The sequence below is a fragment of the Euleptes europaea genome, chromosome 4 (genome assembly GCF_029931775.1).
Source record: "Euleptes europaea isolate rEulEur1 chromosome 4, rEulEur1.hap1, whole genome shotgun sequence".
Taxonomy (NCBI): Eukaryota; Metazoa; Chordata; class Lepidosauria; order Squamata; family Sphaerodactylidae; genus Euleptes; species Euleptes europaea.
This window is the reverse complement of record NC_079315.1, coordinates 109,309,221-109,331,498: the sequence shown is the minus strand read 5'-3', so window position 1 is coordinate 109,331,498 and position 22,278 is coordinate 109,309,221. Positions and strand designations below refer to the sequence as shown.

General features: G+C 45.0%; 1 protein-coding gene across 1 annotated transcript in view; it reads left to right on the top strand.

Annotated features, from left to right (window-relative positions):
- WDR7 (WD repeat domain 7) overlaps nt 1-22,278 on the top strand; it is a 241,548-nt gene that overhangs the window by 33,172 nt on the left and 186,098 nt on the right. Inside the window, exons 16-18 of the mRNA XM_056848181.1 lie at nt 1,588-1,677; nt 7,272-7,390; nt 10,777-10,900. Coding sequence (XP_056704159.1) covers nt 1,588-1,677; nt 7,272-7,390; nt 10,777-10,900 — 333 coding nt within the window. The remainder of the gene's footprint in view (nt 1-1,587; nt 1,678-7,271; nt 7,391-10,776; nt 10,901-22,278) is intronic.

Here is a 22,278-nt window from a genome sequence, read left to right as displayed (position 1 = left end):
TTTGGTTTGTATTGACTTTCAGGCTTGAGTTTCTTTGTTCCCCTATTTCTCCAGTTGTCCCTCATTTATCAGTACAAATGTTTCACCCCACTAACACCAGTAAAAAAAACCAAACGAAATACACACAGATCTTGGAATACGCGTGATCTAGTTTTACGGCGGTTCCCCTGACCACTTTGCGCGTGCCACCATGATGCGTTTGTGTTGACATCACGGAAGAAGTAATTTTGATGCAGATGTCTTAGAGCGGCAGAAGAAGTTCACTGCATGAAAACCAAACATACCATTCGGGAAACAATGGTTAATCTGTTCAGGGAGCCTGACCCTATTGTTGCGCCGCAGCGGAATAAAGGAGGAGGATTAATTTGAAGATGCTTGTGCATGACATATGGTAATTCTCCGGGAGAAGGAAGTGGCAGCAAATGACCTCTAAATCTTACCGTTGACCTCTGGTTGTAGAATGGTGTGTGCCATAAGGCCTGCCCGTCCTTTCATATGATAATTTGATTCATGGAGCATTAGTGAAACGATAAAGTTTACGGCTGCCTCTGGACGGCCTTCTCATTAAAAAAAATAAGGGCCCCGCCGCCATTCAGAAAACGGCCCGTCGTAAAACTGCAGAAATTTTAATTTGGCAAAAACTATTTTGAGCAATTAAGTTTTAAGTGGCTTCCTCGCTAAAAGTAGTTGAACGGTGCACATTAAATCAATCCCGACTTGGCCTTTAGGAGATTAGTTTTCAAGGTGGTTTAACGCAGCCCAGCGTCTTAAAAGAAGCTTCCAAGGTTGAAACATTCAAAATTAGGTTCTGCTAAGTTGCTTGGGGGTGGGGGAGGCATTGGAGTAGAGAGGCGGTTATTCATATTTAAGGTTTTTGAGATTGTAGTTGTGGGTAATTTTAAAGGTAGTCACAATAGTGGCCAAAGCGGCACGTTTTCCATTGATTTCCACTAGCATAGCTGTGAGTAGGGTTGCAACTCCTCCCCCCGTATAAAACGGGATTGCTTGGGTGTTCCTGGTCCAAGTAAGCAAACGGGTTGAAATTAAATCAAAAGAGTTTCTGTCTAAACATCAGGAAGAACTTTCTAACAGTCAGAGGGGTTCCTCAGTGGAACAGGCTTCCTTGGGAGGTGGTCAGCTCTCCTTCCCTGGAGGTTTTTAAGCAGAGGCTAGGTGGCCATCTGTCAGCAGTGCTGATTCTATGACCTTGAGCAGATCATGAGAGGGAGGGCATCTTGGCCATCTTCTAGGCATGGATAGGGGTCACTGGGGGTGTGGGGGAGGAGGTAGTTGTGAATATCCTGCATTGTGCAGGGGGTTGGACTGGATTACCCTGGCGGTCCCTTCCAACTCTATGATTCTACAATTCTATCTCTTTTTGGTTCTGTAATTGACTTTTCTGCCCCTGACACATTTCTTGGAAGGTCACTGTGAGACGATTGTTCCAGTTAAAATAGTCCCAGAGATTCTCTGTTCTTTTATTATTATTATTATTTTAATTATTTAGCAATACTAACAAGGTTTTTTTCCCCTCCTTCTGGAAACGCCTGTCTTCATTATCCTCTTTATTTCTCTTTCCTACTCAAGTTGCTCCTGCTGTTTCTGCTAGCACGGAAGCTGACCGCTCTGGCTCTGACCCTGCTCCTCCTTTACATACCTGTTTCTTAGTAAATGAAGGTATTCTTCACCTCTGTTTCTATCTGTCTACTTGGCCTTTTTTTTCTCTTGACTAACTCGCTCTGTCATTGCTACATGCCTCTCTTAATCTATGCATCCATCCACTTTGCAAATACTAAGACAAGCTTCACTTAGCAACCTTTACTTGGAACTAATGATCAGTTTTAATTTGTTCCCTCTGCCTTTGGGCCAGATCACTTAAAAGGCAGAAAGACTATATGTCACTTAAACAGCTTATCCTACTGGTAAAGAAATGTATATTTAAGTTCTTTACGGTTCCCCCCCCCCCAACCACTTTCAACTTGAGGAGGGGGAGGGAGGGAGCCAGCAGCCGCAGCTCTAACTGTGCAGTCCTAGAAAGAGTTAACCCTCCTAAGCCCTTTGGCTTAAATGGACTTAGGGCACAAGTCTGTTTCGTATTGCACCGTAAATGCCCACGTTTGCTGAATTAAGGTTTATGCAGTTGTTAAAACTGCACAACATGTGAGCATTTACAGTGCAATCCGAAACAGACTTGTGCCCAAAGTGGAATGATTTGGGGTCCTAGAAGAAACTTAAGTCAGTACCTTCCTTTCTGCTGAAAAAATAGGCTTGCTTATAAAGATATTTTTCAGTGTAAGGGTTTGACCTCGTTTTAACTGTGAAGGAAGAGCTGCCTTGAGCCAGGAAGAAAGGCAGGGTATAAAAATTTGAACCACTAAAATAAATAAGCAAAAAAAAAAAAAAAAAAAAGCATTTGGGAGTGCATTATGTTGTGGGGCTCAGTTTTTTTCTAAGCTCATGGTACCCGTTGTTAACTAGTCTACAGTCTGTTACAAGATCATGACTTTTGACAACTTCAAAGACTAACAGCATAATCTGCGAATGAATAAAAACTGTGCATTTATCCGCTTAGCATTATTTACTTCATTGGAAGGAAGCCTTGCAGCGGCCAGGGATGGCATGGCCGAGGTGCCACTGTGGCGCCTCCAAAGAGGTTTCCCGGCCACTGCAAGGCTAAAAAAGGCCTTTAACAAAATAAAAAATTGAAAATGGGGGCAATAACCCTATCGACAACAGCAATGCTGCGCCAAGAAAAACCTGGCGCAGCAACGCTGTTGCTGGAGGGGGCGTTCCCGGACTGGAGGGGCTTAGGAAGCTGACTACTGTCAGCTCCGCCCCTAGGAACGCCGCCCCCCCCTATGCCGGCACCACATTTCTCTTCTGGGATTTAAGCCCCAGAGAGGCTGCGGCATCGGAGGAGCACTGTGCAGCTCTGCGGTGCCCAGGCGCTGATGGAACTGCCCCCGCTTCCAGTGTAAGTGCATCTTGTTCCGTGAAAAGAGGCACTTACGCCGGCAGGGGGTCACGCCACCTCCACTAGACTTTCAGCCCAATCCTCAGGGATGGGCTGTAAGTAATTGTTGATCACACTGTTTACAGCCATTTTTCTATATTTTACTGCCCATGATTTATGGAGAAGCTTTCAATTATTTGTGCAAATTGTTCTCATTCAACAAGAGATTGCTGTTCAGTGTATTCAGTTTTTCCTTTTACACAAGAAACGAACAATCTTTTTTTCAACAGGAAACGCTAATTAGTCTAATGGCTTCAGCACACATTGCATTATATCCCTCAGCTGCAACGCTGAAGGAGAATGGCTTCATTTAGCTCATAGAAAAACGGCAAGCCTGCCTCTACAAAAAAAACCCTCATTAGAATAAAGCAACTGTCCAGGCTACTTCTAGAGTGGTTCACGGTCAGACAGCATTTGCTCCACTATAGAGTTGTGTGGAACGTTCCCTAGTTTCGATTTTTCAAAAAAAACAACACCGAGATTTTGGGAAGGTGAACTCAGTGCCCCTCAAGCTATGCAAATATTTGGGTTTCTTCCCCTAAACGACCTCTTTGGCCGCCATATTTCCACTTGCCGTGGTGGTACCATCTTTCTCCATTACATGCGTTCTTCATGGATTAGCTACAGGGTGGCTGCACCCTATTGGGGATCTCACAGTGAGTGGGATGGCATGTCAGCCCCTACGTAGCGAATCAGATTTATTTACACGAGGGTGTTAGGGAGAGAAAAGAAAGCCTTTATAAACAAGTAAGTGGATGTTTTTGCAAGGAGGTCCCAAAAGTTGAAAAGGGGGGGGGGGCATTGCATTGGCACAGACAAAAATATTTGCAAGCAACAGAATCTGTTACACAGTTTGGGACCCTGTATTGTGGAAGAAGGTTGCCTTCGTAAGTATTTTGCTAAATATAAATGAATAGTTTTTGCCTCCGCTCTAGCTGCAGTCTGCTAATACTATGAAAAAGAATATACGGTAATATGTGCACAAGCCTGAATTAGGTATATTTTAATTTTTTTCACAAGAACATATGAGATAAAATTAGTTAGGGTTATTTAACAGCGATTTCCCGTATGGAACCAATTCTTTATCTTGTTATTGGTGAACATCTCAGTGTTTTATTTTGCTTTTTGGTTCTGTACTGTCTTTTAAAACTGTTTTAAAATTGTGTGTGTGTGTGTGTATTGCTGTGTGTGGTGTTAAAAGCTGGTACTTGGTTTCATTAGTTGTGGGGGAGTTTTTCTTTTCCTGCAGAGTTTTTGGTGGCCTGTTGTCCATGTTTTAGCTTTCCGTATCCGCTGCAATCCTGCACCTAAGGGCGAAAACTCATGGTCTCTTTAGCCTCCTTTATTCCCTGTTTCAGCCAGGATTCAGCCAGGATCAAACGCATGTTCAGCGAAATGCATACATCTGATCCTGGCTGAATCTTGGCTGAAATAGGGAATAAAGGAGGCTAAAGCAACCATGCGTTTTCGTCCCAAGTTGCTTACATGTAGGTGTAGTTGATAGCAAGGCTGGAAAAGTCCTAGGAACACAGTTGCCAGGGCGTCCAAAAGATTGATGCCGGTACCTAAGAGTCATGTCACTTTTATGTTATTGTTCACGGCTTCGGCTTAAATAAAACTGATACTCTTTCTATAAAAAGAATTGATTCCAGCGCTTAGGAGTTATTTTTCAGCCTTGTTGCTATGGCATTCCATATGCAGAACGATTCGCCATTCGCTTGGATCACAAGTGCTGGGGCAGATAGTTCTCCATCGCTGCCCCTCTTCATGTCCCCCTGAGATACATGGGGCAAGAGTCCACTTGCTGTGCTCTAACCTCCCTTCCCAGTGTGTGTTGCCTGTCTCTGTTGCACATAGTGACATGCCAGTGCCTTAGGGTTGCCAACCTCCAGGTGCTAGCTGGAGATCTCCCTCTATTACAACTGATCCCCAGCCGATAGAGATCAGTTCACCTGGAGAAAATGGCCACTTTGGCCACTGGACTCTATGGTATTGAAGTTCCTCTGCTACCTAAACCCTGCCCTCCTCAGGCTCCGCCCCCCCCCCAAATCTCCAGGTATTTCCCAACCTGGAGCTGGCAACCCTACAGCGCCTTCATATTGCTCACAGAGGGCATTGCTTCCTATTTGCTACGCTATAGTGTGGGTGTGGCATGGCGTATAGGCTTTTGAATGTAGGACAGGATTGCGGCCATTTTGTGCGTTTTTCATCTCTTTGCGTAATTGTGTTGTGATAAAGCTGTAGCATGAAAGCTAATTAATTCATGGAAGCGAAACGAAAGAGGTAAGTTTTTTTCAAATAACACATGAGTCTTGTAGCCAATGCAGTGAGAGACACTAGCATGTTTAAAAAAGGGTATCTCTATATACAATATATATGAGCATGTGTGGTTATATTAAATAGTATTCCGATAGTATGTGGTCTTGTCTTGAAGGTTATAGAGTAGATATGATTTTTTTTGGTATTGTTATAAATCACTGGGAAATGAGCAAGGGAGATACAAGGAAGAAAGAGGTATTGATATTCATCTGAGAGCTCTTCGCACACAGTCTCTCTTTCCCTTCTTGTCCCACCAGCTTTCTTTTGATCTCAGTAAAGGTTTTGTTTGCTGGGGTTCGTAAATCAGAAAGATAATTATTGAGAAAAAAGTGATGCAACGGGAGTATTTTCTTGACTTCATGCCCACTTTTTTCATTTGTGGCTTGCTTGTTTGCCTGGAGTCTGCAGAACTGCTCACTTTCTGTATAGTCTTCTTTCTTTCTTTTTAAAGAATAAAGGAATCATTCCTTCGTTCCATTTTGTCCAAAAGGCTTGCATTCTAAAGTTATAACCAGCAGCCAGTGACCCTTTCTTGGAGATGAGGGGGGGAAAGGCCGAGGCAAGAGGCAACACATTATGATAAGATAATAATAAAAAATGCAGTTAACATAAACTTCGATGTATTCGATTTAATGGTCAGGACAAGAGATTAGGGTGCAAATCCATGCTACAGTAAGTTTAACTTTACATTGTGTAGAGTAGTAGCAACCCTATTTAAGGCTGCCTCCATGTGTAAGCTTTTCTTCATTTTGGATTTCAAACTGGGGTGTTAATTTTGGAGCATCCACCCAATGTTGTGCTCTAATTGTCCTTTCCGCACCTTCTCTATGCTTTTTTTTTTTTAACCAAACCTAGCTTTTTTCCAAGGTCCCACCCACGCTGGTGCCCTTTTCCTTCTGTTAGCTATCTTTCTCGCTTGTCTCTGGAGGGCTTCTTGAGCTTTTTTTTTTTTTTTTAAAGCTCTAGCAATTACCAATTTGCGGGGGGGGGGGCGCTCCAGTGCCATGATGGGGAGGGGATTCAAGAAATTTGGCAGCAGGCAGAGGAAAGTATACAGAAAACTCCCGTGTGGGAACTTTTGATGCCAACGTGCATGCCTCTGCATTTGCCGCGGTACTGATGAATGCAAAACGGAGAATCCTCACTTCGTGGGCGCAGCCTTAATCTGAAATATACGTGTTCTTTGTGAGTGAACCATGGTTATGCCTGATAGTCAAAACACTGTGAATGCTGATGAATGGCATGGTGTTCAGTTACCTCTGTGACGGTTTATATGTTTAAACTAGGCTCCAGACCAGTAGCACCTTCGAGACCAGCAAGATTTTTGGGGTATGAGGTTTCAAAACTCCCATCATCAGATACAAGTCAGAATGGAGATCCTTGAGTCCTCGGTCTTATATGCATGGCTGTTTCACTCGCCGTCACCCCTCCAACGACTTTCGGTCTATGTTTTGATTATGCATGCCAATTCTGACCATCAGAAACTGCCTTGCTCTCCCCCTGCATTTGTCTGCATTTTGAGGGACCTGTTTTTATCTTGAATTTGAAAACACGGGGGAAATGCGGGGAAACGCAGAGGGAGAACGAGGCGACCTCTGATGATCAGAAACGGCATGCATTATCCAAAGACCCAAAGTCGTTGTTGGAGTGACAGCGAGTGAAACAACCATGCATAAAAGACCCTTATATTCCAGTAGCAGGTGGGAGGGGTGTTAATTTTGCATCTTTGCAAAATCCCTTCTACCTCCGACTGGGGTATGAGGACTCAAGGATCTCCATTTCGACTTGTATCTGATAAAGGGAGCTTTGACTCTCAAAATCTCATATCCCAAAATTTTTGTGGGTCTCTTAAGGTGCTACTGGATGCAAATCTAGCTGTTCTAACTGCAGACCAACACGGCTCCCCCTCTGAAACTATGTTTAACCTGTGTCTTAATAGGATGGAGTCAGCTTGCCGCAATGCACTGCGTGATGCTTCCTGACTTGCTGGGCCTGGATAAATTTAGACCGCCTCTCCTTGAAATGTTGGCTCGTAGATGGCAGGATCGATGCTTGGAGGTATCGTTTTTATTGAAGGTGGAGGGAGGGAAAAATGAATCTGTTGGCCAACGTGGGGGGGGATATTTTTATATCGAATATATTGTTCCAAGAAAAAGAAAAAAGATTGTAATATAATTCTGGCTTAAAGGTTGGAATTATATATAGGTATATGCAGTTCAATTTGCAGGTCAGTTTGGCAATAAATGGAGAGTTAACATCCTGGTGTGACATCCGTATATTGTAGTTAAAGGGGACGACCAGACTTCAGACAGCAGGATTTAATGGAAAGGGTGTGATGTGTCTTGCCGGCCACTTGATGTCATCCTTGTTCCATCAGGGAGGGGAAGTACTCTGGAATATGAAAAGCCCCCCTTTTCCATCAATCTGCAGACCACTTCAACCAATTTGGATTAAGTTGTTCAAAGCGTATTTACTTTTTATGCTTCGGCAGCTCAATAACCGTTGCAGATTTATTTTTAATACTTTAAAATATTCTCTCTCTGTGTGTGTGTGTGTTTTTAATGCATGTATGGAGAGCCATGCCCTTTATATCACTCCCCTGGGACTTTTATTTCTTCACTGTGTAACCAGTTCATAAGATTTGGATATACATGTGTGTGTGTGTGTGTGTATGCACATGTTCCAGCCAGCGTGGTGTAATGTTTAAGAGCAGTGGATTGGAGTGGTGGACTCTGATCTGGAAACCAGGTTCGATTCCCCCACTCCTCCATATGCGCGGCGGACGCTAATCTGGTGAACCGGGTTGGTTTCCCCGCTCCTCCACCTGAAGCCAGCTGGGTGACCTTGGGCTAGTCACAGCTCTCTTAAAGCTCTCTCTCAGCCCCACCTACTTCACAGGGTGTTTGTTGTGGGGAAGGGAAGGTGATTGCAAGCCAGTTTGATTCTTCCTTAAGTAGTAGAGAAAGTCGGCATATGAAATCCCAAGGTCTTCTTCATCTTCTTCGTCTTCTTCTTTTTCTTCTTTTAGTCATTTGCCTTTTATGAAAATTAGTTGTTTGCCTTTAGTGACATTTTCATTTTAAAAGTCACTTCAGTTGGCAGATGATGCCAGGTTAAAAATTCAGCGACAACATCCATGTTTTTTATTCAGTTTTTTAAGAACCAAATTTATTCTAGTAAAAATTAAATGGCCCTTAGCTCAGAGTCTCCTCGGGGCTGGTTCCTAGGGGGAGGCGGCCGAGTTGTTGACCGCAACTCCACTAGTCGGCAAATGAGGTTGCCATCCCCTGTTTTTGATAAATGATTGTCTGGCCTTGACATCGCCTCTGTGCTGTTGTAGCAAAAAAAAAATATGTTGATTGTGCAGCTTTAAAAGGAAATATATGAGAAGCAGACCTGTGACATTTACAGTACACTTTTGAACCGGCTCCTCGGCTTCATTGAAAATTTGCTGCCGGTTTGGTGGACTACTGGGCGGTGTTCTGTGGCACATACAGTAGATGAAGTCTTGTTGTATCCAGCGAAGTTTAGTGGTTAAGTGCAGTGATTTGAAGCGGTGGAGTCTAACCCGGAGAACTGGGTATGATTCCCCCACTCCTCCACATGAGCGGCAGAGGCTAATCTGGTGAACTGGATTTGTTTCCCCACGCCTACACACGAAGCCAGCTGATGATCTTGGGCTAGTCACACTCTCTGCCCCACCTACCTCACAGGGTGTCTGTTGTGGGGAGGGGAAGGGAAGGTAATTGTAAGCTGGTTTGATTCTCCCTTAAGTGGTAGAGAAAGTTGGCATATAAAAAAAACAACTCTTCTTCCTCATTCTAAGAGCTTGGGTGGTAGGTAGGTATTGCCACACCTCTGAAAACAGGTAAACATATGTTCAGATTAACATGGGGAATTAGCTAGGGTGTTTGCGCAGGGCTCAGCAAACCAGGATCTTTTTCCCCTAAAAAGGAGAGATTGGCTCAGGTGAGAATTCTGGTCTGACTAGTTTTTCCACTCCGGTAGAGGGTGGGGGCAAAATCCATCAGGGGAGGAGCCTGGGCTTCCGGTGGGGAGGGGGGTGTATGGCAGTTCCATATCAAAAAAATCCGTCTGTGCTTTATTTTTCCTGTGGAAAACTTTTTATTTAAGAAAAAAAACACCCCATTGTTTCATAAAATTAACCCCAATTAATGGATATCTGATCTTCATACCTTTTACTTTTTGGAAGTCAGTGACTCCATACAGGGTTGGAATGGTTGCGAGCTCTGGCAGTCTTTTATACTATGGCTAGAGGTAGAAGAAGAAGAGTTGGCTTTTATATGCCGACTTTCTCTACCACTTTAGAGAGACTCAAACTGGCTTACAATCACTTTCCCCTCCCCTCCCCACAACAGACACCCTGTGAGGTAGGTAGGGCTGAGGGAATGTGACTTGCCCAAGGTCACCCAGCTGGCTTCCTGTGTAGGAGTGGGGAAACAAATCCAGTTCACCAGATTAGCGTCTGCCCCTCATGTGGAGGAGTGGCTTCTCCAGGTCAGAGTCCACAGCTCCAAACCACCGCTCTTAACCACTACACCACGCAGCTGGGGCCAAGGGTGGTATATAAGGGTTGCTTCCAAGCCAGGCCAAAGTGGAAAAGCTGGATGGAGCACACAGGCCGTAGAGTGAGACAGAGCAAAGGTGGGCTCGCTTGAAAGGAAGGAAGAGGACCAGGGTGGCTGAAGCTCCTCTCCTTCCAATTCTGAGTCTGGCCATCCAGGATGGCAGAGGGTGGGCAAGCCAGTTCATCGAAGAAGAAGGATTGTTTCTTATACCCTGCTTTTCTCTACCGAAAGGAGTCTCAAAGCGACTTACAATTTCTCCCCCCCCCCCCCCGCCGGCAACAGACACCTTGTGAGGTAGTTGGGGCTGAGAGAGTTTGGAGAGAACCGTGAGTAGCCCAAGGTCACCCAGCAGGCTGCATGTGGAGGAGTGGGGAAACAAATCCAGTTCACCAGATTAGAGTCCGCCACTCGTGTGGAGGAGTGGGGAATTGAACCTGGTTCTCAGGATTAAAGTCTGCCGCTCTTAACCACTACACACGCAGAAGGTCCCAGGTTCAATTCTTGCCGTCTCCGGTGATGTGAAAGAACCTCTGCCAGAGACCCCGGAGAGCTGCTGTCAGTATGAGTAGATAATACTGACCTCAATGGACCAAGGGTCTGATTCAGTATAAGCCAGCTTCATGTGCGTTCATGTCAGTCATCATTGGTGGCCAAACTAACAGTTGGCTTTAAATCACTTCCTTACCACCCCCCTCAAAAGTTATTTAGTAAAGCTGTTTAGTCCTGTGAATTGGAGATGTTCTTTAAAAACTCATCCCGGCACAGATAACTGGGATTTGAAGATAACACACAAATGCTCTTCGCAAATGCACACAAAGGCTCTTGGCAAAGGCATGTTTTTGCTTGGATTTGCAGGTGCGAGAAGCCGCCCAGGCCTTGCTGTTAGCAGAACTCAGAAGGATCGAGCAGGTGGGCAGAAAGGAAACAATTGACATGTGGGCCCCTTACTTACCTCAGTACATGGACAGCGTGATATCACGTAAGTGTTTTCCGTCGCCAGACCAAAACTTGCTAAAAAAACAAAATCCTGTTGAAATATTAATCGGCATCAGAGAAGAAACCTTTTTTTATTTTTCATGTTGGCTTGAGTGAAAAAGGGAGAAGTTTGTAGCCATGTGCCAAGCTATGATATTTGCCAAATGAGGACTGGCAAATGCTGCAACCCATGGCAGTATGCTGGCATCGCACACACATGTTTCCATAACTTCCTGCCACCACCACAGAAGCATGCATGCACAAAGCTGTTGCGTGACACAGTAATAGATACAGAACCACAAGGCAGGACTATGGTTGCCAACCTCAAGGTGGGGCACTGAGATCTCGCATTACAACTGATCTCTAGAGTACAGATATAAGTTCCCCTGGAGAAATCGGCCGCTTTGGAGGTAAGGGTGTGATGCTGCAGTGAGGGAAACGGTCACCACGCTGAGGGTTTAACCTAGTTTAAGAATGGCTGATAAGAACCTAAGAAAGGCCCTGCCGGATCAGACCAAGGCCCACCAAGTCCGGCAGTCTGTTCACACAGTGGCCAGCCAGGTGCCTCTAGGAAGCTCACAAGCAAGACGACTGCAGCAGCATTGTCCTGCTTCCATTCCACAGCAGCACTTAATATCAGGCATGCTCCGCTGATCCTGGAGAGAATAGGTGTGTATCATGACTAGTTATTCATTTTTACTAGTAGCCATGAATAGCCCTCTCCTCCATGAACATGTCCTTAGGACCGTAAGAACTTTTCTGCCTCTGTAGGGTCCATGGTGTCAGCTTTATGTTGTTAAACTTGGTAATACGCACCCTGCTGGCATGTTGCATACCCGCTGTTGTTGAAATAAAAACAACTTTTTTGTTCATACAACTTCAAAATGAATGTCATTAACGAATGCTTAGACGAAGAAGAATTGGTTTTTATATGCCGACTTTCTCTGCCTTTTAAGGAGAATCAAACTGGCTTGCAATCTCCTTTCCTTCCTCCCCTAACAACAGGCACCTTGTGGGATAGGTGGGGCTGAGAGAGTTCGGAGAGAACTGTGAATAGCCCAGGGTCACCCAGCAAGCTTCATGTGGAGGAGTGGGGAAACCAACCCGGTTCAACTGATTAGAGTCTGCCACTCTTAACCATGACATCACACTGGCTCTCGATGTCAGTTCAAACAGGATTTCACATTCAATTCCACCATCCCTTCTCATTTTTCATGATTCACTGATAACAAAAATAGCACCGAAGACTGTTGTGAAGCCCAACTATATCTAAAACAGATATTTGCAAAACAAGATCGGTATTGCGAAATACACTGTAAAATTTCCTTTAGAAAATCTTACAGAGCCTTCTAAAAGCTGTGGCCAATACAGACAAGGCACCTGCTCTGAACTTTAGCTATCTCAATAGAAAATCCTTGAATAGAGATGAATCTGCAGTAGATGTTAAAGCATTTTTGCAGTTTAGTTTCTGGTCTTGATCTAGTGAAGACTAGTGTGTGTAGAAAGCTCTTCTTCCCCCCCTCTTACTGCATTTACAAGGGACTACTTCTGGGGGTTGAGAGCCAGCGTGGTGTAATGGTTAAGTAGCTCTAACCTGGAGAACCGGGTTCGATTCCCCACTCCTTCACATGGAGCCTGCTGGGTGACCTTGGGCCGGTCACAGTTCTCCCAGAACTCTCTCAGCCCACATGGAGGCAAGCAGTGGCAAACCACCTCCGAATGTCTCTTGCCTTGAAAACCCTACGGGGTCTGCATAAGCCAGCTGTGACTTGACGGCTCTTTCCACCACTGCATTGTTGGGGCCATCCCTTGCATTCTGCCTGCTTTTTGGGGACAGGTGCCATGTTGTCCTTTCGATAGGTTCATGCAAGACCCTCTTTCAATTTTCTATTTGTCCGCAAGGGTGGATCCAAGTATATTCGTGACAATTAAATACATAGGAGTGCCATTTATCTTAGGTCAATATTTTGAATTAAGTTTAGTTATGTCACCCTGATCTACCTTTTTTTTTTCTTGAACCCATGAGTAAAGCTGTCAAATGTGACCAAAATATCCATCTAGAAAATGAATTATGCATGTCTGTGGAATCATTTCAAACAAGCTATGGAACTTAGTTTGTTTTGCTTTTATTGGTGGATTACAATTTGTTTATTTCTAATAGGCATTTTTATGACATGAGAAATGCTTTACCCAAAGGAATTTAATTTCCTTTCATCAAGAGTGCTTTGTATCTTAAATGCCAATTGATTTTTTTGAAAGATATATAATGATCTTGTTAAATCTTGAAGAGGATATATAATGTAGCTTTACGTGATGTTACAGCATGTGTTCCCAAGAACAAGTTTGAATGAATACGATGTTAAAATTTTGGCATTAACTCAAGCATTATCTTTGTTTGAATAATTAAATTTTAAGTATTATATTCAATACTACATTATGATGGTAAGAGAACCAACAATAATTTCTCATATCCAATAATGAATGAACTCATAATTGGGGAAATATGTGCACCTGAATTTATGTATTTATTTCTTTATTTCATTTATACCCTACCTTTCTCCTAATTGGGGATCTAAACTGACTGACATCATTCTTCACTAGTAAAAATGGACACTAGTCATGATGCATACCTATTCTCTCCAGGATCAGAGGATCATGCTGAATATATTAGGTGCTGTGGAACACAGGCAGGACAATGCTGGTGCATTTGTCGTGTTTGTGGGCTTCCAAGAGGCCCCTAGTTGGCCACTGAGTGAACAGACTGCTGGACTTGATGAACCTTGGTCTGATCCAGAATGGCTTTTCTTATGTTCCATTTTATCCTCGCTACAACCCAGTGAGGTAGGTTTGGGATGAATCTGTGTGACTGCCCCGAGGTCACCCAGAAAGCTTCCATGACATGAGTGGGGATTCGAACCCGGCCTCCCAGATCCTAGTCCGAAACTCTAACCACTACACCAGAACAACTCTTAGTTGTTGTTGTTGGGTTTTCTTTTAAAACATTTGATTTGTTTGCGAACATAGCATTTTTCGTATTAATGTAAAACATGTGAGTTCGCTGCATGGGGATATTTTTCATAAAACCATTTTTCCTGGCAACAGGCAGATGTCCTTATGAGGATGGGTTAGACCTCACCTAAAGTATTGTGTTCAGTTTTGGACACCATAACTTAAGAAGGATGTAGACAAGCTGGAACGTGTCCAGAGGAGGGCCACAAAGATCTGGAGCCTGGAGACTAAGCCCTATGAGGAAAGGTTGAAGGAGCTGGGTATGTTTAGCCTGAAAAGGAGAAGACTGAGAGGGGATATGATAGCCATGTTCAAGTACTTGAGGGGCTGTCATATAGAGGATGGTGCCAAGTTGTTTTCTGTTGCCCCAGAAGGCCAGACCAGAACCAATGGGTTGAAATTAAATCAAAAGAGTTTCCACCTAGACATTATGAAGAATTTTCTAACAGTTAGTTCCTCAGTGGAACAGGCTTCCTCGGGAGGTGGTAAGCTCTTCTTCCCTGTAGGTTTTAAAGCAGAGGCTAGATGGCCATCTGTCAGCAATGCTGATTCTATGACCTTAGGCAGATCATGAGAGGGAGGGCATCTTGGCCATCTTCTGGGCATGGAGTAGGGGTCGGTGGTGTGGTGGGGGGAGGTAGTTTGGAATTTCCTGCATTGTGCAGGGGGTTGGACTAGACGACTCTAGTGGTCCCTTCCAACTCTGTGATACTATGAGCATGAATACTATATGATCGGAATGGCTGCTCCAAAAAATGTTTCAGACCTTCTTAAACCTTTTTGCTCGTACTGAGCTAGACCCTGCCGTGCTTTCAGTGCCGTCATTAGGAACACAATGTTCCCCCAACCCAGACAGTCCTTTTCCATTTCCCCTTCTTTGGGTTCCGGACACTGCTGCCTGTATACACGTCTGCAGCTCTTCCCCAGTTATGCCATTGTGTGCATGTGTGACAGGTGACGTGCATTCAGAATTAAACACTACCTCTAAATTATGCCAATGAGAGTAGCACGGGCAAACCGTCCCACGGGGAGAATCCAGAAGCATTTACAATCAGAAACGTTCCAATTTAGACACCACAAAACAGGGTTGTTTAACTGTGGTTTCAGTTTTACCTTCAAAACCCTCCATCACCTGGGTTTGAGGAATATTATTACATGCTGTTCTGAGTCCTTATCTGTCAGCCCCTGCTATAACCCCCCCCCTCCAATGACCTTTGTTCCTCCAGCTCTGCCTCCCTCGGCCATCTGAAGATCTTTTGTTCCTTCAAACGACTTTCTCCATTGCTGCCTTTACAGCTCTCAGAATGCCTGTGTTGCTGTGTCTTGCTTTTTTCGTATTCCTCCTCAAAACCCACCTTTTCCATGCCATTTTTGGAGCAGCCTCCTTCCCCTGTGTAAACCTAAGCCTCAGCACCTCTACCTGGAACAAGTGCATGCGTTGCTTCTCTTTAACACATGCAGCTACACATGGTGTAGTGGTTAAGAGCAGTGGTTTGGAGTGGTGGAGTCTGATCTGGAGAACCGGGTTAGATTCCCCACCCCTCCACATGAGCGGCGGAGGCTAATCTGGTGAACTGTTTCCCCACTCCTACGCATGAAGCCAGCTGGGTGGCCTTGAGCTAGTCACTGCTCTCTCAGCCCCACCTACCTCACAGGGCGTCTGCTGTGGGGAGAGGAAGGGAAGGTGATTGTAAGCCGGTTTGATTCTCCCTTAAGTGGCAGAGAAAGTCGGCATATAAAAACCAACTCTTCTTCTTCTCCTTCTCCTCCTCCTCCTCCTCCTCCTCCTCCTCCTCCTCCTCCTCCTCCTCCTCCTCCTCCTCCTCCTCCTCCTCCTCCTCCTCCTCAGACCTTTGGTTCATCAAGGTCAGTATTGCCTGCTCAGACTGGCAGTAGCTCTCCAGGGTTTTCAGCTACAGGTCTTTCATGTCACCTCCTATTTGAGCCTTTTAACTGGGCCTGCCGGGGGTTGAACCTGGGACCTTCTGCATGCTAAGGCCTGATTCAGTAGAAGGCAGATCTGTGTGTTCAGACAATGCTCTTATCTGTAAAGGCCACGGCTTTTTTTGGCAAGCTCAGTCTCTAAAGGTACCTGCAAATGTTCCACCGCAGGTCTCAGCTAAAAAAAAAAAAGGAGAGTTGGTTTTTATACCCCAATTTTCTCTACCTTTAAGGAGTCTCAGACTGGCTTACAATCTCCTTCCCTTCCTCTCCCCACAACAGACACCTTGTGAGGTAGGTGAGGATGAGAGAGTTTGGAGAGAACTGTGACTAGCCCAAGGTCACCCAGCAGGCTTCATGTGTAGGAGTGGGGAAACCAACCCAGTTCACCCGATTAGAGTCCGGCGCTCATGTGGCAGAGCGGGGAATCAAATCTGGTTCTCCAGATTAGACTCCACCACTCTTAATCACTACACTGTGTTGTCTCTGTTAACTGACCAGGTGTCCCAGCTCTGTCCCCTCTGCAAGTACTGTGGGAACCAAAGTATGAGAACTGCTGATGCAGTGGGGTTTTTTACCTCCTACTGTATCCACTAAGCTCCTCAAATTTATGTCGAAGGCTTTGTTGTCGAAGGCTCCCCAAATTGCTTTTCTAGGACTTCAGGAGAACCCTTAGAACACTGCGTGGGGCAAAGGGGGGGAGTCTTAGAGCTAGAAGGGACTTCAAGATCTAGTCCAGCACCTGCACAATGCAGGAAATTCAAACCCCCCACTCCCTCAATGACCCCTACTCCATGCCCAGAGGAAGGCAAAAAACTTCCAGGATCCCTGGCCAATCTGGCCTGGAGGAAAGTTCCTTTCTGACCTGAAAGTGGTGATGGGCATTACCCTGGGCATGTAAGAAAGGGCCACGAGAGCCAAGCACTGATCATCCCGTCCTGTCCTCCCTCTCATGATCTGCCTAAATTCACAGAATCAGCATTGCTGACAGATGGCCATCTGGCCTCTGCTTAAAAACCTCCAAAGAAAGGAGAGCCCACCACCTCCCAAGGAAGCCTGTTCCGCTGAAGAACCGCTCTGTTAGGAAGTTTTTCCAAATGTTTAGCTGGAAAACTCTTGATTTAATTTCTGCCTGTTGGTTCTGGTCCAACCTTCTGGGGCAACAGAAAACAACTGTGCTCCATCCCCTATAATGCAGCCCTTCAAATACTTGAAGATGTCTATCATATCACCTCTTTATCATCTCCTCTTCCGCTGGAGGGAGTTATTTTGTCAGCAGAAGATTGCCTTTGGGTCCCGCCCCCTTTTGTTTAAATTTGGAAAGTCTTTGAACTATTAAAGAAAGAGTCTGGCTGTAGGTCTAAACATGATGAATTACATATGGGTGCTGATTACTCCATGTGAGCAGTGTGCATCTGTTTGTTCTTGTACAACCACCTAGCGTTCCCTCAGACACATCCCTTATCAGTAGAGGTTGTGTGTCCAGCTGTGAGTCATAGCACTGAGCAATTTTGTGATTGTGTGAATTCCCTTTTGGTGGTAAGAAGTCTTATCACGATCCCTCATACGTGGGTACTGAGGGTGAGAGAGCTTGCTTGCTTGTTTGCCAGAATATTTCTTTGGAGTGTTAATTTTTCTCCTTAGTCCCCTTTACTTATTTTACCTCAGAAGAATACTGTACAAGGGATGGGTTTGGAGAGAAAATGGTGGTTAGGAAAAGCATAGAACCAGAGCTATTTAATAAGTTACATTTCAGAGAAGGCATAGATCTTAGATGGCTTAGCTGGTACAGTATTACAATTCTTAGATTCAGTTCAGAAATTCAGTTCCATTCCCAGAACTTCTTATAGATGTTTCTGTTCAGACTCCACTGCCTAGCTATCAAGGAAGTTGGAGACCATGCAATCTCTCTCCCCCAGAGTAACACAGAAGCATAGAGATTTCTCCTCAGATCTCTCTTCCAGTTCTCACTATAGATATACCCCACTTCTGTGGCAGTAATCCCTAAACAACACCCTGTATTTGGAATATCTCCTTCCCAGAGCCTATTCCCTTCCAGCAACCTGAGAAAGGGTCCCTTTCCTCCCCATCTCCTCCTGCCACTCCACAGGATTTGTTTCACAACAGCTTTGGCAAACTTGAACCCTCGGGTTCCCAGAGTCAAACAAAGCTACTGAACACATCGGTTACCAAAACCAGAATCCAATTCCTTTCTTCAGAACACAGTGAGCTCCTTAGCTCCGTCCACTCCCTTTCTCCGAGCTTCTCTCAAAGATGAAGTCTTTGTTCGTCACAGAGTCCTCTTAAACATCAACAATTTTAAAAGCTGGATTCAAATCCCGTAGCAGCTGGTAGACTGCCAAGATTTTTGAGGGATAAGCTTTCGAGAGTTAACGCTCCTTTCATCGGAGGGACTCTCAAAACCTCTTGAAAGCTCATACCCCGAAAATCTTGTCAGTCTCTGAGGTACTACTGGACTCAAATATGGCTCTTTTGCTTTGCAGACCAACACGGCTACCCTCTGAAACCAGGTTTTTTTAAAAAATAGTTCATTTTGATTGTAGCTATTGTATGTATCCAGTGTTAACGATGAAAATAAGTCTTTTAGCACCTTAGAGGAAAAAAGACTTATTGACACATGAGCTGAAGTCCATGTGCATCGAGAGAGGCACGAAGCGAATACAGATATACGAATAGCAAATGTAGATATACATAAATGCACAAACACAAAAGACCGTGAACAGTGTTAGAAAAATATTTTTAGCACCTTGGGGTTGTCTTAGCTACGTGATGGCTGAAAGCGTTTAGTGCACGGTACTAAAATCAGAGCCTTTAAAAAAAAAATCAATGGGTTTGATCCAAAGAATCGTGAGTAGAAGAAAAATTGCTGCTGTGTAAAACTTTGTGTTCGCCATGGCCAGTACAGTTCCATTATACAAGCCTGTGTGCAGTTTTCATGTTGTACATATACAACATCATCCCTGGAGAAATCAACCTCCCCACTATAAATGTATAAAAATCAAATCATAAGAGCTTAAGAGCCCTGCTGAATCAGATAAGTGGTGCACCTAGTCCCGTATCCTGTCTCACACAGTGGCCAACTAGTTACTGTGGAGGGCCAAGAATGAGAAGAAGAAGAGTTGGTATTTATATGCCAACTTTCTCTACCACTTAAGGAAGAATCAAACCGGCTTACAATCGCCTTCCCTTCCCTGCCCCACACCTTGTGAGGTAGGTGAGGCTGAGAGAGCTCTAAGAGAGTTGTGACCAGCCCAAGGTCACCCAGCTGGCTTCATGTGTAGGAGTGGGGAAAACCAATCTGGTTCATCAGATTGGCATCCGCCACTCATGTGGAGGAGGTGGGGAATCAAACCCAATTCTCCAGAATAGAGTCCACTGCTCCAAGTTACCGCTCTTAACCACTACACCACGCTGAGGCCTTCCTCTGATGTTCCCTCCTAGGACAAAATCGGAAAGTGTAGACAAAAGAAGAAAACTGCAGTTCTCCAAGGGATTTTCACAGGAGTCCTTTGATATAATAAGTTATGTAGGACTGTTTAAGCTCCTACCGGTGTAAGGTGTTGTGTAAGAACTGAAGAAGAAGAATTGGTTTTTATACCCCAATTTTCTCTACCTCTTAAGGAGAATCAAACCGGCTTACAATCTTCTTCCCTTCCTCTCCCCACAACAGCCACCTTGGGAGGTGGGTTGGGCTGAGAGAGCTCTAAAAGAGCTGTGAGTGGCCCAAGGTCACCCAGCTGGCTTCATGTGTAGAAGTGGGGAAACCAACCCAGTTCACCAGATTAGAGTCCACCGCTCATTTGGAGGAGTGGGGAATCAAACCCGGTTCTCCGGATTAGAGTCCACCACTCCTAACCAGTACTCTGCACTGGCGCTCTGGTGCCAAGCAGCAGAGTGTCTCTGAACTTGAATTCCCTTTTCCTGTGCAACACTTTAGTGTGAGGTTTCAGAAGGCGCTTCCATGAATGGAAGACCCCTTTGCATCAAAAGGGGCATCTTTGGGTGCAACTCTTTATCTTTTGCTGAGCACAGCCTTCTAGTACTGCACATGAACACATGAAGCTGCCTTATACTGAATCAGACCATCGAGGTCCATCAAAGTCAGTATTGTCTACTCAGACCGGCAGCGGCTCTCCAGGGTCTCAGGCTGAGGTCATTCACATCACCCACTTGCCTAGTCCCTTTAACTGGAGATGCCGGTGATTGAACTTCGGACCTTCTGCATGCCAAGCAGATGCTCTACCACTGAGCCACGGCCCCAACCAAAAATCTTTGGTTGGGCGGACAGCTAATACTGTCATAGCGGAACATAAGATGCAGTTGTATTCTTCGTATGCCTGCTTTTCTCTGTAGTTTTTTCATCTGCCAAACACCTTAACCATTTTACGTTTCTTTTAGTGATTCTGTGCTCTAGTAATCTCTTACTCGTATTTTCCTGCACTTTTATGTATACAAGCTAGTTCTCTAAAAGCCCTGGCTGTACGCACTGATTGCTTCCTAAATTAGTTCAACACTTGCCGCTTTGAAAATAATTTGTTGGGTATGAATATATAGAATAAGCTGTGAGATTTAATCAGTGTAATGCACTGATGTAGCTACATGCTGCTTTCGGAGCATTATGCTTTCATATACTGTAATCGCTGTTTCTCCTGCAGTTTAATAACAGTTTGTCATTTTTAGTTCCTCTACAAATCCATATGTGCAAATCCTCTGGAAGAACAGCTTTTGGGTTAACTTCCGCCAAGTGGTCGGCAATTAGCTTAAATGTATAAATGAGGGCCCCGGTGACAGAGCTGTAAAGTTTAGTTCCGGTTTTTCCCTATGCAGCTATTTAGAAATCTAACGTGTTCGTAAGGATTTCTGCAGGCCTGGTGCCTGAAAATGTGAAAAGATGCAAAATTCTAATGTTAACTCTGTCGTTCACTGTTTTTGCATTGAATAGTTCAGTGTTTGGAAGTGATATCTAACATTTAAACCTAATGTTTTCTTCTTGGGGGGGCACTGAAGACAAGGTGCTTGAACGGTTGGGGTGGTGGTGGAAAGAGTGAACTTCATTTTGGATTCCGTTCCATCACGGCTGGAAACAATAGGCGAAATTCTTCACTTTCAGCTCATTCCTGAGCTTTCCGGCAGTTGGGGATAGCATAGCCGAGGCGCTGCCACGCCACCTCCAAAGCAGTTTCCCGGCCGCCGAAAGGCTAAAAAAAGCCTTTTAAAAACTTTTTTTTTTTGCGGGGGGGGGGGGAATGGAGCATTTTCCCCCATTGAAAACAGTGAGGCTGTGCCAGGAAAAACCTGGTGCAGAACTCTGTTGGTTGAGGGGGCGTTCACGGGCTGGAAGGTCTTAGGAAGCTGACTAACATCAGCTACGCCCCTGGGAACACCCCCAGAATGCCCCTCCATGCCAGCACCGCATTTCTCTTCTGGGATTTAGGGCTCGGAGAGACTGCTGCGGTGGGGGAGCGGCGTGCATCTTTACAGCACCCAGGCACCTACAGAACTGCCCCCGCCGCCAGCACAAGTGCCCCTTATCACGGAATAAGAGAGCATTTACACTGGCGGCAGGGTCACACTGCCTCCTAAGGGGGTATCAGCTTTCAAGAATGAAAGCTCTCTGCCAGATCCAAGGAAGGGAACTTTGACTCTCGAAAGCTGATACCCACAAAACCTTATTGGTCTCTAAGGTGCTGCTGGGCTCAAATCTAGCTCTTCTCCTGTACACCAACATGGCTACCCTCTGAAACGTCACGTCTAGTTGTTCTGTGAGATACATCAGATTTTCAACCTTCAGAGAACCCTTTTCCTGTTGACCCTTCTGCCAGGGAGCCCGTGTCTGTCTTCCAGAGAACTCTGGCATATTGATATTGCAGAAGACTGGCCTATTCATTTGTTTGTTTATTCATTGCCGTCAAGTCACATAAGTTGACATATGACAACCCTGTAGGGTTTTCAAGACAAGAGACATTCCGAGGTGGTTTGCCTATTCCTGCCTCTATGTCAACCCCCTGGTTTTCCTTGGAGGTCTCCCATCCAAATACTTGCCAGGATCAGGGCTGAGAGTGTGTGACTGGCCCAAGATCACCCAGCAGGCTCCCATGGCAAGAGTGGAGATTCGAACCTGGGTTTTCCCAGGTCCTAGTCCTACACCTTAACCAAAACACCACACTTGCTCTCATTTTTTTTATTAATGTACATGTATAAATTAGGGTACATGTATACATTGTGCAGGGCACTGGCCAATAATTGGGTCTCTGGCACCCTGTGAAGTGAAAGTATGACCTAGATCCTAGATCTTACCTAGGCTTTTCCTATGTTCATAGAATCATAGAGTTGGAAGGGGTCACCAGGGTCATGTAGTCCAACCCCAGCACAATGCAGGAAATTCACAACTACCTCCCCCCAACACCCCCA